We start from the raw sequence: 15,963 nt of genomic DNA on the forward strand, positions 1-15,963 counted from the left end.
GATATGATTGTATATCTGGAAAACACCAGGGATTCTACTATAAAACTCTTAGAAGTGATCAAGGAATATAGCAGCATCTCAGGTTACAAAATCAACACTCATAAATTGGTAGCCTTTATATATACCAACAATAGTCAAGCTGAAAAAAAAGTCAAGGTCTCTAGTCCATTCACAGTAGTGCCAAAGAAGATGAAATATTTGGGGAAATATTTGGGAGTTTACCTAACAAAGAATGTGAAAGAGCTCTATAAATAAAAGTATAAAACTCTAAGAAAAGAAATAGCTGAAGATGTTAACTAATAAAAAAACATACCATGCTCATGGCTGGGAAGAATCAACATTGTTAAAATGTCCATATTACCCAAAGCAATATACAATTTTAATGCAATCCCTATTAAAGCTCCATTGTCATACTTCAAAGATCTCAAAAAAAATAATACTTCATTTTATATGGAATCAGGAAAAAAACCTCGAATAGCCAAGACATTACTCAGAAATAAAAACAAAGCAGGAGGAATCATGCTACCAGACCTCAGACTATACTATAAATCAATAGTGATCAAAACAGCATGGTATTGGCACAAAAACAGAGAGGTAGATGTATGGAACAGAATAGAGAACCAAGAGATGAACCCAGCTACTTACAGTTATTTGATCTTTGACAAGCCAATTAAAAACATTCAGTGGGGAAAAGATTCCCTATTTAACAAATGGTGCTGTGTGAACTGGCTGGTGACCTGTAGAAGACTGAAACTGGACCCACACCTCTCACCATTAACTAAGATAGACTCTTACTGGATTAAAGATTTAAACTTAAGACATGAAACTATAAGAAATCGGCCTGGGTGAATATTTTATGAAGAGGACCCCCCGGGCAATTGAAGCAACATCAAAAATATACTACTGGGACCTGATCAAACTAAAAAACTTCTGCACAGCCAAGAACACAGTAAGTAAAGCAATCAGACAGCCCTCAGAATGGGAGAAGATAATTTGCAGGTTCTGTCTCCAACAAAGGTTTAATAACAAGAATCCACAGAGAACTCAAACATATTAGCAAGAAAAGAACAAGTGATCCCATCTCAGGGTGGGCAAAGGACTAGAAGAGAAACTTCTCTGAAGAAGACAGGCGCACGGCCTACAGACACATGAAAAAATGCTCATCGTCCTTAATCTGCAAAGAAATGCAAATCAAAACTATTTTGAGATATCATCTAACTCCAATAAGATTAGCCCACATCACAAAATCCCAAGACCAGAGATGTTGGCATGGATGTGGAGGAAAGGGAACACTTCTACATTGCTGGTGGGAATGCAAACTAATACATTCCTTTTGGAAAGATGTTTGGAGAACATTAGAGATCTAAAAATAGACCTGCCATTCGATCCTACAATTCTTCTACTAGGTATATATCCAGAAGACCAAAAATCATATCATAACAAAGATATATGTACCAGAATGTTTATTGCGGCCCAATTCATAATTGCTAAGTCATGGAAAAAGCCCAAGTGTCCATTCACCCATGAATGGATCAATAAATGGAATATTATGCAGCCTTAAAAAAGATGGAGACTTTACCTCTTTCATGTTAACATGGATGGAGCTGGAACATATTCTTCTTAGCAAAGTATCTCAAGAATAGAAGAAAAAGTATCCAATGTGCTCAGTCTTACTATGAAACCAATTTGTATCTTTCTTTTATTTTGGCCGGGGCTGGGTTTGAACCCACCACCTCCAGCATATGGGACCGGCACCCTACTCCTTGAGCCATAGGCGCCGCCCTATATCTTTCTTATATAAGAAAGTTATAGCCCAAGAAGAAGGGGTAAGGGAAGGGAGGGGAGGGGAGGGAGGAGGATGGGTGGAGGGAGAATAATTGGTGGGACCATACCTACGGTGCATCTTAGAAGGGTACATGTGAAATTTATTAGGTGTAGACTATAAATGTCTTAACATAATAACAGAAAATGCCAGGAAGGCTATGTTAACCAGTTTGATGAAAACATTTCTAATTGTATATAAAACCAGCACATTGTACCCCATGATTGCATTAATGTACACAACTATGATTTAATTTTTTTTTTTTTTTTTGTAGAGACAGAGTCTCACTTTATCACCCTCCATAGAGTGCCATGGCATCACACAGCTCACAGCAACCTCCAACTCCTGGGCTTAAGCTATTCTCTTGCCTCAGCCTCCCGAGTAGCTGTGACTACAGGCGCCCGCCACAACGCCCAGCTATTTTTTGGTTTGCAGTTCAGCCAGGGCCGGGTTTGAACCCGCCACCCTCGGTATATGGGGCCGGTGCCCTACCGACTGAGCCACAGGCGCCGCCCAACTATGATTTAATTTAAAAAAAAAAGAAGTGGCATATATGCAACTATCTATCTGCAGGGATTTTTGTTGAATACCCTTGTGCTTGTGAGAATTGAAGACAATCTAAATAACAATTTAGGATTGGTTATATAAATTATGGTACATCCATAGTAAGAATCCCATCAGAGAGCAATTAAAAATATGTTGTAGTAGGATATACAATTGCTTAGAAAACAAATCCCGATTTTGTCAGTGAAAGAAACAGATGACAAAAGATGATAGAGTACATATGCCTAAAAGAAAAGGATTAGAATCATAAACCATCATGTTAATGGTGGTGGTTCTGTGATGAGTCAGGGAAAATTCTTGTTTTCTTAATGCCTCCCTATTCTACCTTTTGTACAACAAATGCATATTCTGAATAAGTATATTCACAAAGTTCAAAGTTTGAAAATTACAAAAGGGTATACAGTAATGAAATCTTTTTCTCAGCCCTGTCTCCCAGGCAACCTATTCCATTCTCCAAAAGTATCCAAGGTTTTTTGTTCTTTGACTATCTTTCCAAGGATATGTTTTGTTGTTAAAATTTGTATATTTACATATATTCTTTTTACCCTTTGTCACATAACAATAACATGCAATAAACACCATTTTGTACTTTGCTATATTGAATAACCTTATACACGTTTCATTTTACCCATGCAGAAGCGTATCTGGAGGACTCATTCTAAAAGTGGAATTGCTGGGTCCAAAAAAATGTACATTTGTATTCAGACAAATGTGATCATATTGTCCCCTGAGTTATGAAAAAATCATCTCATGGTTTCTTCTAGTACTTTAATAGTATGTTTTTTTTTTAATTTTTATTTTCTAGTAGATCCATTTTAATTGATCTTGGCTTAATGGAAACTTAATAAGAAAAACAATTTACAATATTGAACTCCTCACTCATAGTGGAAATTCAAGTGCTGGTTGTCCCCATCTGTTAGATCACAGGATCTAGATGCAAACAGGAGATCTTACAAAGGTTCAGCTTACACAGTGGATGAATAACACAGCAAGACCTTGGCTCTGCTGGATGCTGTATGCCACTCGCTTCCGGAGTCACACTGTAGTGAAGAGGCAGAGCCTAAGAGCTTGATTTCTACCTTCAAGTGAGTTTTTCACTCCAAAAAAACTCAAGTTGCTGGGTGGATTTCCCTTCTGAAATATTGTAAGTCGCTTTAATACTTAAATGAAAAGAAGCAGAATCTCCTGGAACATTGGGGTATGTAGGTATGAGTTGCCTGAGTTTGAGTGTGGCAGTTGAAGGGCATGCATATAAGAAGAGAATGAATTTTATTCCTGCAGAGACTCTGTAGCCCTGCTGCTAGCTGGTGAACCTAGGCAGCTGTACTGAAATGTCAGATGGATTTGCACAGCTGACTCAAGTTGTCAAAAAGAGAGCAGCATAGTAGTTCCACAAATTGACCCCTATCCAGCCAAGCCCTGCTTAATATAGATCCAACATAAGCTTAACTGTGATCACTCCTAGCTGTTCATCAAACACCACTGAAGTTCTTGGGGAAAAACTATCTCCAGGGTTGACTTGGGACACTTAGTAGTTGGGGGAATCTTCTTAAAGCTTTTATTTCTTCTTCTTTAAAAAAATCATCTTTGATTATTTCTTCTTTTCTAGTAAAATAGAAATCTAGAGGAAAAACATAATGTCAGAGCACAGCAGGAATTCAGATCAAGATGAACTCTTTGGTGAGGAGATTAATGAAGATAAAATCTTGTCCAACTTGTCCCCTGAAGAACTGAAAGAACTGCAGTCGGAAATGGAAGTCATGGCACCTGACCCCAGCCTTCCCGTGGGGATGATTCAAAAAGATCAAACTGACAAGCCACCAACAGGGAACTTTGATCATAAATCTCTCATTGACTATATGTATTGGGAAAAGGCGTCCAGGCGCATGCTGGAAGATGAACGCATTCCCATCACCTTTGTGAAATCTGAGGTAACCGGGGACTCGTGTATAACGAGAAATGTCTATCAGATGTCTTGTGTTGTGATTGTGATTTCTCAAGACTCCAATATTTGGTTCTGTTTTATTTTTGTTGCATCTAGATTAAATCATAATATTTAATCCTACTCCAGACTGGAATTTTCTAAAACACTTACATCATATAGTTAAGAAGGAAAAGCTGGCAATTTTTTGTAAATGCTATTTTTAATATTGCTATTGGGTTTCTTGCATAGGAAAGTCTGTGTCCCATACTGTGATACTTACTGACTTAACTCATAATCTTAACTAATTTTCTTTTCTTCTTCTTTTTTGTTTGGATCACAGACCTCTTTGAGAAAAGCTCAGCACTCTCTCTCTTTGGCACATCCATGCACATGCGATATTTCACAGTGTCAAAAGTTCTACAGTCCTCCTGAAATCTAACCACACACCTTAGCTGAACACTTCAGCTGAACAACTGAAAATGCCTAATATTTCTATATGTTGGCTATCAGTGATGGCATTTAGAAATTGATAGTTACTAAGCTGTTGATATTAAAGATAGTTCTTTCTTGAATACTTTTTGATCTAAAAACTAGAATTGTCTTTGATTCTATAAACATGTCAAATATCAGCATTTTTTTTTTAATGTTTAAAATGACTTAGCAAAAAGAGGACAGAGATCCCCTCGGGTGGAGTCTCCTTCAGTTTTGTACCTGCTGGTATAGATGTGTTTTGTCACATTACTCCCATACTGACTATAATTAAGGAAAGTTGTCAATTGGCTTCATGGTCAGAAGAATTTAAACGACTTAGCTCAAGAAAATAAATAGTCGGCTTGATCATATTAGAGTTTAAGGTATACTTTGCAGACATTTTACAATGGAAGTCAATGGATTAAAAGCCAATTTTATATGAACACTGATTTCATGGGGAGAAAAGGATAATACTTTTAACATTTTTTTCTTCCTCTGGTGTAATTTAAACAGCTTAATGGTTGGCTCCCCCTGTGGGAAAGATAAGAATGGCAGGCATGGAGACTTCAAGTGGTTAAGGTGACTGTTGTCACTGACCATTCCAACCTATTATATGTCATGAGCATTAAGATTAAGTTCTTGTTTACCTAAACCATTGTCTCAAATTGCTGGACAAGCTTTCATAATGGCTCCTATGAGGTAAATGTATTATATAGAAAGGCACGATAAATGATGTACAGAAATGTAATAAACATTACTGATATAAGACTGTCATTTGCTCTCCTAGGCTATGCAATTATTTCTAACTCTCTGCATAACCTGTTCCATTTTATAGCTGGCCCTGACACCTAGGCATGTACTTGCAAAAGAAACTGGAGTTTTCCACTTGTCCTTGGAGTAACCAGGGTAGTTTTTTTTTTTTTTGAGACAGCTTCTCATTTTGTCACCCTGGATAAAGCTCTGTGGCCTCATAGCTCACAGCAGCCTCAAACTCGTGGGCTCAAGGAATCCTCTTGCCTCAGCCTCCCGAGCAGCTGGGACTACAGGCACTTGCCACAATGCCCAGCTAGTTTTTCTATTTTTAGTAGAGATGGAGTCTCACTCTTGCTCAGGCTGGTCTGAAACTCCTGAGCTCAAGCAATCCACCTACGTTGGCCTCACAGAATGCTAGGATTATAGGCTTGAGCCATTGTGCCTGGCCCCAGGACAATTTTCAAAAAAACAAGGAGATAAAAGAAAAATCAAGGTTTTTTTTTTTTTTTTTTTTTGTGGTTTTTGGCTGGGGCTGGGTTTGAACCCGCCACCTCCGGCATATGGGACCGGCACCCTACTCCTTGAGCCACAGGCGCCACCTGAAAAATCAAGGTTTTAAAAAATGTATTCTAAAATATCAAACTGTTTTCATTTTCCCCACCTTATGTTATATTCTCAGAAAAATTTAATGTACATGCTATACAGATTAGCAGACATTTTAGGAATGTAAATTTTAGTCAGGGAAATAAGGAAATTAATGTGCAACTCAAGACTGTTGAGTATAAAGATGCCTACGTTGAATGAGATAAGAAGCTAAAAATATGATTGTGTTTCTATAAAACAGATCTTTTCTTTTGGTTGTATTTGTTTATACAACTTAATATATATACTTTGTTATTTAAAAAAAAAAAAATCCCCAATCACTCTAGAATTACATAATGTAGAAAGTGAAAGTTCTCCCAAATGCCTCCTCCAAAGAGTTTTCTTAGTGATTCTGTTCCTTCCTCAAAAAAAATCATTAATTTGGTAAATATTCCAACAGATTGTTTTCCTATAAATATAAACCTTTACCTATTATATGTGTGTATATATGGAACACAAATGGAACAATATTCATATAGTTTAGTGGCTTGCATTTTTGACTTAATAATAAATATTTTTACCTCCAGTAGATAGTATTCCATATTCCTTCACTGCTATGTATTCTCACCCTCATAAACCTCTCTTCTAGGAAAACACTCAAGAACAGCATGAAGAAATAGACAAAGGTAATAAAAATATATATCAATTTTTAAAAGAAAAGCTCAATAATGAAATAGCTACAAACAAGAGAGAATCAAAAGGCAGCAACAATGTCCAAGAAACAGATGATGATGATGATAAAGATAATGATGGTGATGATGAAGAAGATGATGATGAAGATGAGGGTGATGAAGATGAGGATGGTGGAGAGAGTGATGAAAAAACAAAGAGGGAAGAGGAAGGTGAAGCAAAGAAGCAAATTAGAAATCATGAGAGCAACTGCCAGCAAGCAATTAATAAAGTATTCAAACAACAGAGAGAAAGACCAGAGGCCCAAGAAAAAAGTGAGAAAAAAATATCGAAGTTAGATCCTAAGAAGTTAGCCCTAGATACCAGTTTTTTGAAGGTAAGTGCAAGGCCTTCAGGAAACCAAACAGACCTGGATGGGAGCTTGAGACGAGTTAGACAAAATGATCCTGACATGAAGGAACTCAACCTGAATAACATTGAAAATATCCCTAAAGAAATGTTACTGGACTTTGTCAATGCAATGAAGAAAAACAAACACATCAAAACTTTCAGCTTAGCGAATGTGGGTGCAGATGAGAGTGTGGCATTTGCCTTGGCTAACATGCTACGAGAAAACAGGAGTATCACCACTCTCAACATTGAGTCCAATTTCATTACAGGTAAAGGCATTGTGGCCATCATGAGATGTCTCCAGTTTAATGAGTCACTCACTGAACTTCGTTTTCACAATCAAAGGCACATGTTGGGCCACCATGCTGAAATGGAAATAGCTAGGCTTCTGAAGGCAAACACCACTCTCCTGAAGATGGGCTACCATTTTGAGCTTCCTGGTCCCAGAATGGTGGTAACTAACTTGCTCACCAGGAATCAGGATAAACAAAGGCAGAAAAGACAAGAAGAACAAAAACAGCAGCAACTCAAAGAACAGAGAAAGCTAATAGCCATGTTGGAGAATGGGCTGGGACTTCCCCCTGGAATGTGGGAATTGCTGGGAGGACCCCTGCCAGACCCCAGAATGCATGAGTTCCTTCAGCCACTGCCCCAGCCTTCCAACCCCCAAATAGCACCCTTGAGTCGAAAAAATGAAATGATGAAAAAGCCATCTCAGCCTCCACAATGCAGGACGGACCCTGACTCCTTTCGTGTGGTGAAGTTGAAAAGAATCCAGCACAAATCTCGGATGCCAGAAGCCAGAGAATCGCCTGAGAAAACCAATCTCAAAGATGTGATCAAAACGCTGAAACCAGTGCCGAGAAATAGGCCACCCCCATTGGTGGAAATCACTCCCAGAGATCAGCTCTTGAACGACATCCGTCACAGCAACGTTGCCTATCTTAAACCTGTAAGTAGAAGGAGGGAGAAGTGGTGAATGAACACCACAATCAATGCCTCTCAACTCTATTCCCTATTAGCTTTAACACAAGGAGATACTAACTGTGACCCACTGGGGAAATCCAGTGAGCATTACCAATAGATATAAATTACTGGTTATCCCTAAGGATGTACATTTGCAACACACCTGATATATATAGACACAACCTTATGTAGGCCTGCATATACTACACTTACATACAGTGGAACCTCTGTGATTTGACCACACAAGGGACTGTAACAAACCAGTCAACATATGGAGGTCGTCAACATGGGGAACTACTGTATGGATATGTATATGTGGTGCAAGTCTGGTCTATAAAAATTATGTCAACTGAAGGAGGTGGTCTGTGTAGGGAGTGGCCAACTATAGAGGCTCTGCTGCATAGGTACACCTATATGTTGTCTTTAACAACCATATTAGCAGCTAAAATTTGTCAGGCTAGAGTGATTACATGAATTAACTCAAATCATCTTAAATATATAAGGTAGGTACTATTATTCTCCCCATCTTATAAAAAGAAGAGTGAAGCTAAGAGAAGTTAATAACATAACATGTCTGGGAGATACAGCTAGAAAGCAGTAAAGCTGACGTCAAAACCCAGTTCTGAGTCCAGGCTTTACCCACCGTGTGCTGTTCAGAACCCTCCAAGTGCATATTCCAAATAACACCATTGCAAGCCACACAGACCTGATGCTCAGCACTTGCTGTGAGGAATAAATAAGAATGAGGCCTAATTAGGCCAGTTGTTTATAGATAAATGAATGCTTCCAAAATGCTTAAAAATAGTCAGTTCTTTTTTAGTAGATGAAGAGAGACTACCTGCAATTGCATTTCCATTGCTCACAGGCAGGCAAATGGTAAACTTCAGGTTAAGTAGACATGAGTTAATGGAGCTTTAAAATATTTTACTATTTTAATATTTACCATGATTCACTATTACAAAGTGGAAAAGTTTTATTTGGTAGCTTATGTTGCAGAAATGAAAAATTGGGGGTCATTTTTATGATGGCTTTCATGGAGGCTGAAAGACGTATGTTCAGTGGCCACAGCTGATTGGTAATTAACTGTATTATTTTAAAATTTTGTGTGTAATTTAGCCAAGATGTTACATTGACAGAATAGTCAAAATATTATTTCAGCATACGATTCACAATTCCTTCAAGGAGTGTTAAACAAATTTCCATGCAAGCTTGTTCTTTTCCTACTTTAAAAAGCTTTATTTTTTTAAAGTAATTGTGACTTATTCACATATATACATGTGTCTGTTCCTTATTCTAAATTCCTAGTAATGCAGAATACAATATTTCATTATTCTAAATCAAAGATGACTTTCATCCATAATGTAGAGAGAGTCTGATTCTTCCTGGAGCGAAGGTGAGAATAGTGGAGGTCACATGAGGCCAGCCGCGGGTTCTTTGCCTGCCCTTGGGTACAACGCTAAGGCTTTCTATACCTGCTCTTCACTGGGCAGCCGGAGCTCCACAGGGTGGGGGTGGGTTAGATAGCCATCACATTTTACTACATAAGCTGTATCATTCTTTAAGAGCTATTTTAAGTAACAATACATCTGCAGGTGTGTAGTACCAACGAGGCACATAACTCAACAGAAGTGGTAATTGCATGAATAACTACGATGTGTTCACACTTGGGTCTGCAGCCAGCTATTGTAGAACACCATTCATTGTAAGAGGTGTTCTAATTTCATAGTTGTTTAATTATCATAAAGTGTGCATCTTAGACTCAGTGAAATACTATAAATGCCAAGAGTGGTGATATCACAGAATCCCAGCCGAACAGTATATTTTTGGCAAATCACATGAGACAAGAAAACACTTACTTTATAGAAGGGAAATGAAGGGAGTTTTTGGATTTCAGGCAGAGACGCTCTTCAAATCCCTGCATTTTCAAGAATAAGGTTAAAGTTAAAACACTATATTTAATCTTCTGATATTTGCTACTGATGTTCCTAATAAGAACACGGACTATTTCAAAATGTAGAAATTATTCTTAGGAAAGTTAAAAAGAATACTTATTTTCCTCTCACGGATTTAGAAATAATTTCTGTATTTTCTATAACACATCCTAATCGGTTTGTTTTAAATTATTTTTACAAATGTTTAAGCTACAAAAGACAAAAACAAAAAAAAAATTTAATGCTTTAATTTTCTACTTATCCCATACCTTTGTCCTGAGGTGCCGGAAATGAAGTTAACAGAAAAAATAAAGGAAAATCTGTATAGTTGCTTGGATTGAATGCTACCTCCTCCAAGAAACTACTCATTCAAATCAGTTTAAGAGAAATTTACTTTGTGGGACAGGTATTGAAAACTGGTGGGCTACAGGCCAGATGTGCAGGCCTGCTTTATTTGGCTTAGATACTATTGGGTTAAGTTTTTTAATGTCACATATGAAAATCCAGATATTTGGTCCCGCTTGAAACATTGGGTGGGGCCACACGGCATTTGCATGATACTGACCCTAACCCTGACCCTGTTTCTGTGCTTGACATCTTTCCTGAGATGGGTAATGAACTCTCCAGTTCTCCTTCTTGGCCCTGCAGACTGACATGCTTCATGTATATTACAAATTTGCCTCCTGCAGAATTTTTTTAGTTTGCTCTTGTGGTTAGCAGTGTTTTAAAAATCTTTGTCTTATCTAACACCCTGAATTTGTTAGATAATGACTAATTCATTTCCCTCTGAGTTACTACCTCTGAATCAATATAATACTAGCAGAAAGCAAGGACAGTAGGCTTGTACAGGCTTTCCCTCCTTGACAAATGTATGTTTTTCTTTTATCTTCAAAAATTTTGTGGTCTGCTCACCACTGACCATCTCAGATGAGTATTTATAGACTCTTCACTGAGATAAAATCCCATTTGCAGCAACTGTTTAATTCACTGAGGCCCACTGCATTCATAGCATATTTAAGCTTCTGTGCCAGTCAAACAAGGTAACTATGTTAGCATTTGCTCAGCTTCTCTCTGGGCTCGATTATGTACATCTGAACGGCTCCCATCCAGTTGGCTAAAGCCTTTGCTGAATTTACCTCTAGAAAGACTTCAGTATAATAATACCATGAGCAGCTGGAGTTCACCGAAAGACCCTGTGGCATAGTAGTAGTTGCTTTGATTACAGAATTTAAGTTTATAGACTCTTGAGCATTCATTGTTATTTCTGGCTGTTTCTTTTTTGCCTCATTTATAAGACTTTTCTTTCTCTTTTACCAAGACTCTATCCTTTTGCATTTTTTCTCCTCTTTTCATCATGTTTTCCCTTCATCACTAGAACAATCCCCAAATCAAATGTCCCTTTTCCTTTAGATCACTCAGGGATTTCTTTTTTTTTTTTTTCTTTTTGAGAGTCTCACTCTGTCACCCTAGCAAGAGTGCCATGGTGTCGTCGTAGCTCACAGCAACCCTAAACTCTGGGGGCTCAAGTGATCCGCTTGCCTCAGCCTACCGAGAGGCTGGGATTACAGGTGCCTGCCGTAATGCCCCGCTAGTTTTTCTGTTTTTTTCTTGCTCTTGCTCTTGCTCTTGCTCTTGCTCAGGTTGGTGGACTTGAACTTCTCAGCTCAAGCGAGGCAGCCTCCCAGAGAGCTAGGATTACAGTTGTGAGCAGCAATGTTGGCCAGTCAGGGATATCTTCTCTTCTTTATTGAATCTATCCCCAAACTAAGCTTTTCCTTTTTAGGTCTGGTGATGGTTTCTAGTTTCCAGTTTTCCGTGGTATCTCCATTCTATCATACATTCAGATCTAAAACTCCAAAGTTATCTTCACTCCTTTTCTATGGCTTCTTTTCTTTCCTCCCTTCCTCTCCTCTCCTCTCCTCTCCTCTCTCCCTCCTTTTCCCTCCCTTTTTCCTCTCTTCCCCTCCCTCCCTTTATTTTCCCTTTCTGTACCCCATTTCCCTCTCCTCCTCTCCTTTCTTCTTTCTCCCATTCCCCTTCCCTCTCCAGTAAAGAAACCAAGAGTATCAATGAGAACCACAGCCAAGCATAGACCATAGCTTTGGAAATGTTATGATTCTTCTAAATGGAGTCTCCAAAGGAAAACAAAGCAATGTGACATTTCACACTCATCTCAAAAGAGCATAGATAGCCCAGGAATTATATAGACCAGAAATTGCCTGCCCTTAATATCTAGTGGAAAAGACAGTTTTTGATATGCTTTTCTAAAGTCTATATAGTGATCCTCAAACATTTAAAGTACATGACAGTCACCTGGAGGGCTAGATACAGACTCCTGAGCCCACCCCCTAGATACAGGTTTCTGAGTCAACAGGTCTTGGACCTATAATTTATATTTACTTCTAAATTTTAAAAGTAAATAGGAATCAAGAAGTCTCTTTAATATTACTTTTCCAACTCGTTGACCAATGATCATTTTACTGACTCATTCCTTTTTTCCCCAGTGACCTGAACCATCAGCTTGGCCATATTTTAAACATGTTAATACGTCTCTGGGTTTACTATGCTAGGACAGTGCCACATTTTGCTGCTTTAAATATTATATTGGAACCCTTCCATGCATATATAAGCATATATGGGAACTAACATATAAAATGCTTCCCGCTCGATTCCAAAATACAAAAACACACTGTTTTAGCTATGTATTGAAGATTTATAGTTATTTTAACTATCTGGCTTGTAGTTGTTCTTAACTACTGATATTGTCCATGCATGCCAAGGTGACTCACACCCCTCCTTTCTCAAAGTCTGGGATGAAGGAAGGAGTACTTGGAGGACCCCTTGACCTTAGGGTTGGGCAGGGAACAGCAAATCAAAGATCCTTTCTCAGCCAGGATGCTGGAAAACATTCCTGGGCAAGGTGTGGGCAGAGAACAGGCTGTAAGAGGAGCCATTGCAGATGATCAAATGGTTTATCACATTTGACATGGGCAATAGCGGGAGAAATATTCTTAGTCATTATTACACAAACTCTGAGTGTCCTTTGGACTATGTCATTGTCCTCCAGAAGGTACATACATGGTAGATGACTCACTCTCCTAAGATACAACACCACTTGAAGCCCTTTAACAATTTGCCTTATCTATGCCTTTAACAATTTGCTGTTCCTATGAAAGAGAAGTACAAAGTGGGTTTGTAGTCTTATGTTGCTCTTTTCTATTTTTATTTTCTGTTTTAGGGAGGTCTCCAGATAATGTTTTTAAATTTTACTAAGCTTTAAATTAGGAGTATGCTTCAAAAAAGAAAGAAAGACCCATTTTATTTTACCTTTTTTTTTTTTTTTGAGACTGAGTCTCACTCTGTCACCTGGGTAGAGTACTGTGATGTCATGGTAGCTCACATCAACCTCAAACTCCTTGGGTTCAAGCAACCCTCTTGTCTCAGTCTCCTGAGCAGCTGGGACTACAGGCATGTGCCTCCACGCCTGGCTAGTTTTTTCTATTTTTAGTAGAGATGAGGGTCTCATTCTTGCTCAGGTTGGTTTTGAACTCCTGAGCTCAAGGGATCCTCCTGTCTCAACCTCCCAGAGTGCTAGGATTACAGGAGTGAGTCACTGAGCCCAGCCAAAAGATCCATTTTAAAAAGAACACCTTATATTCTTGTGGTGATATTTTCACAGGCAGTATATCATAATGGGTACCAAAATCAGACAGATTCAGTTCAAATCCTACTTCCTAGCTGTGTAACTTTAGGCAAGTCACTGTCTTCTCTGAGCCACTTCTGTCCTTACAAGGCTAATATAGGATTCAATGAGATAATGTTTTAAAAATAAATTATAACATTGATTACTCCCTTCTATCATGTAACTTAGTCCTTACAATAGTCTTGACAATTAGATGCTGTTATTGTCATTTACAGCTGAGAAAACTGATGCCCCAAACCATAAACTGGTAAAGAGGCAGGCTTTGAAACCAGGCTAACTCTGGCACCTGCCTCCTTGTTTCCAGGAAGTGCTCTGCCATGTGCTCAAAGCCCTTGGAACAGACCTACAAATGGTGCTTTAGTGGCTATTGTTTTATCATGGCTTTAGGATTTCTCTCTCACCAGAATTTCTAATCCATTCTGCATCCTTGGAGGCATGTGAATTCAGAAACTTTTGCTGCCACGCTCTTGATTCGCCAGGATTAATTTTCTCCCTTTTCTTCAAATGCTTAAATCACAGGTACAACTTCCAAAAGAACTGGAATAAGAGTAACTGAATCATCTAGAAGAGTAGGAAATTGAAACCACAACCTTTGGATTACAGCTTGAAGATGGCTTCAGCAGGAGTACTTCTTGGATACAGGTGGCAGACCTGGGAACAATGCTAGCATCTAATGGGGGTATTTGTAAGAGGCTGAATGCTTGGGCCATGATGAAATCAGGGCTGCAGAGAAAAGGGAAGGAGATAAAATACTAATATTCAGAGGCAACGCTTTCTACTTCCAATTAATACAAGTGACTTAGGTGAAATTTAGTCATGTTTCCAGAAGCAGAAGTTTGAAACATTTTTTGGTAAACCTTCACTTTACTATTGCTTTCTTCTGGTAAATAACAATAAACAGAAAGTGTAAACAGAAGTGTTAACTCTTTCATTCTAATATCCCCTCCTTCCATCCCATCTGATGTGATTTATTACATAGTATCTTAAAGGGAACAAATTACGTTTCACCTTATGGAAATGTGACGAGTAATTGAGCTCCTGGCTCTTCTAATACTTGAAATGGAAGGACTGTAATCAGTGGAGATTTCCAGTTTCCAACCCTGCCTAGCTGTCTCCCTTAGCCACTCCCTTCGTGTTTTAGAGTATTCTTCCAATCAGGGTATCTGTGAAAAGCAGAACATACAAGCCAAAAAGGATGTGAAAAAACCAAAAGCAGGGTGGTGCCTGTGGCTCAAGGAGTAAGGCGCCGGCCCCATATACCAGAGGTGGCAGGTTCAAATCCGGCCCCCAGTCAAAAACTGCCACAAAAAAAAAAAAAAAAAAAAATTTAGAAACTGAAGTATGGCCAGAAAAAGTAATGTAAGCCTTGCATATATATAAACTTCCCTCAGTGAGTGCCCATATATGACAATGGGAGACAGCATGCTGCTTTTGCATAATTTTTTTTTGATAAATAGTGTAGTTATTTACAAGTTTTTGATTTTTGTATACACACACACATTTAAGTTGGTCTGTGAATTGAATTTCATCTTGCTCTCCTCAAAAAACTTCTAAAGGGAACTTCATAGGATTAAACTTAAACTCCTGGTCGGCGCCTGTGGCTCAAGGACTAGGACACCAACCCCATGTACTGGAGGTGGCGGGTTCAAACTTGGCTCTGGCCAAAAACTGCAAAAAAAAAAAAAAAGGAAAAAACTACCAAAGGAAACTCTATAGGATTAAACTTAAACTCCTCATCCTATTCTTCAAAGTGCTCCATTGCCTGGTCCCAATTTATTAATGCAGTCTTATCTCCCACAAATCCTTTACATTCCTCTTGCTAAATCATCCTCATGCCCACTCTTAAGCTTTGGCTATCTTTAACCCTTGCTAGAAGACTCCCCAAGACACCGCCCTCTCGCTCTCTATTAACAAAAGTCCTACCCAATCTTCAAAGCCCAGGTCAGCTCCGGTCTCCTCCACAAAACCCTTCCCAACAGCTTCAACCCAGGTGTTTTCCTCCTTCCAAGTTCCTAGAGCCTGTAATTACCCATTCTAGTCACTAGGTACCTAGAATTTGAGATTTGGTAATAGCATAAGTAGCAGGACCCCTAGAATTAGAAAATCGAGCTTTGGTGCCTTTTCATTCTTCTTTACCTGGGTGAATAATTGGCACCTTGCCTTTCTC

The 15,963-nt window shown here is 38.6% G+C and overlaps 1 protein-coding gene across 2 annotated transcripts; it reads left to right on the forward strand.

Moving 5' to 3' along the window:
• The first annotated feature begins 3,340 nt into the window (after positions 1–3,340).
• Positions 3,341–14,712, forward strand: LMOD3 (leiomodin 3). Of its 2 annotated transcripts, XM_053598595.1 has the most exons (4): positions 3,341–3,471; positions 3,996–4,317; positions 6,766–8,148; positions 14,316–14,712. In XM_053598595.1, the coding sequence occupies exons 2-4, from the start codon at positions 4,024–4,026 to the stop codon at positions 14,340–14,342; spliced, it is 1,704 nt and encodes a 567-aa protein (XP_053454570.1). In that variant the 5' UTR covers positions 3,341–3,471; positions 3,996–4,023; the 3' UTR covers positions 14,343–14,712. The 2 variants fall into 2 exon arrangements, with proteins under 2 accessions (XP_053454570.1, XP_053454569.1); XM_053598594.1 differs by lacking the exon at positions 3,341–3,471 and having other exon boundaries at positions 3,817–4,317.
• Positions 14,713–15,963: the final 1,251 nt, after the last annotated feature.

This window comes from Nycticebus coucang, chromosome 8 (assembly GCF_027406575.1).
Source record: "Nycticebus coucang isolate mNycCou1 chromosome 8, mNycCou1.pri, whole genome shotgun sequence".
Lineage (NCBI taxonomy): Eukaryota > Metazoa > Chordata > Mammalia > Primates > Lorisidae > Nycticebus > Nycticebus coucang.

Bases quoted from the DNA above. Each gene is read 5' to 3' on its own strand.
- LMOD3 (XM_053598595.1), top strand. From the start codon at position 4,024: ATGTCAGAGCACAGCAGGAATTCAGATCAAGATGAACTCTTTGGTGAG. The intron at 4,318-6,765 runs GTAACCGGGGAC...CCTCTCTTCTAG, and splicing joins TCACCTTTGTGAAATCTGAG to GAAAACACTCAAGAACAGCA. The intron at 8,149-14,315 runs GTAAGTAGAAGG...CTTAAATCACAG, and splicing joins ACGTTGCCTATCTTAAACCT to GTACAACTTCCAAAAGAACT.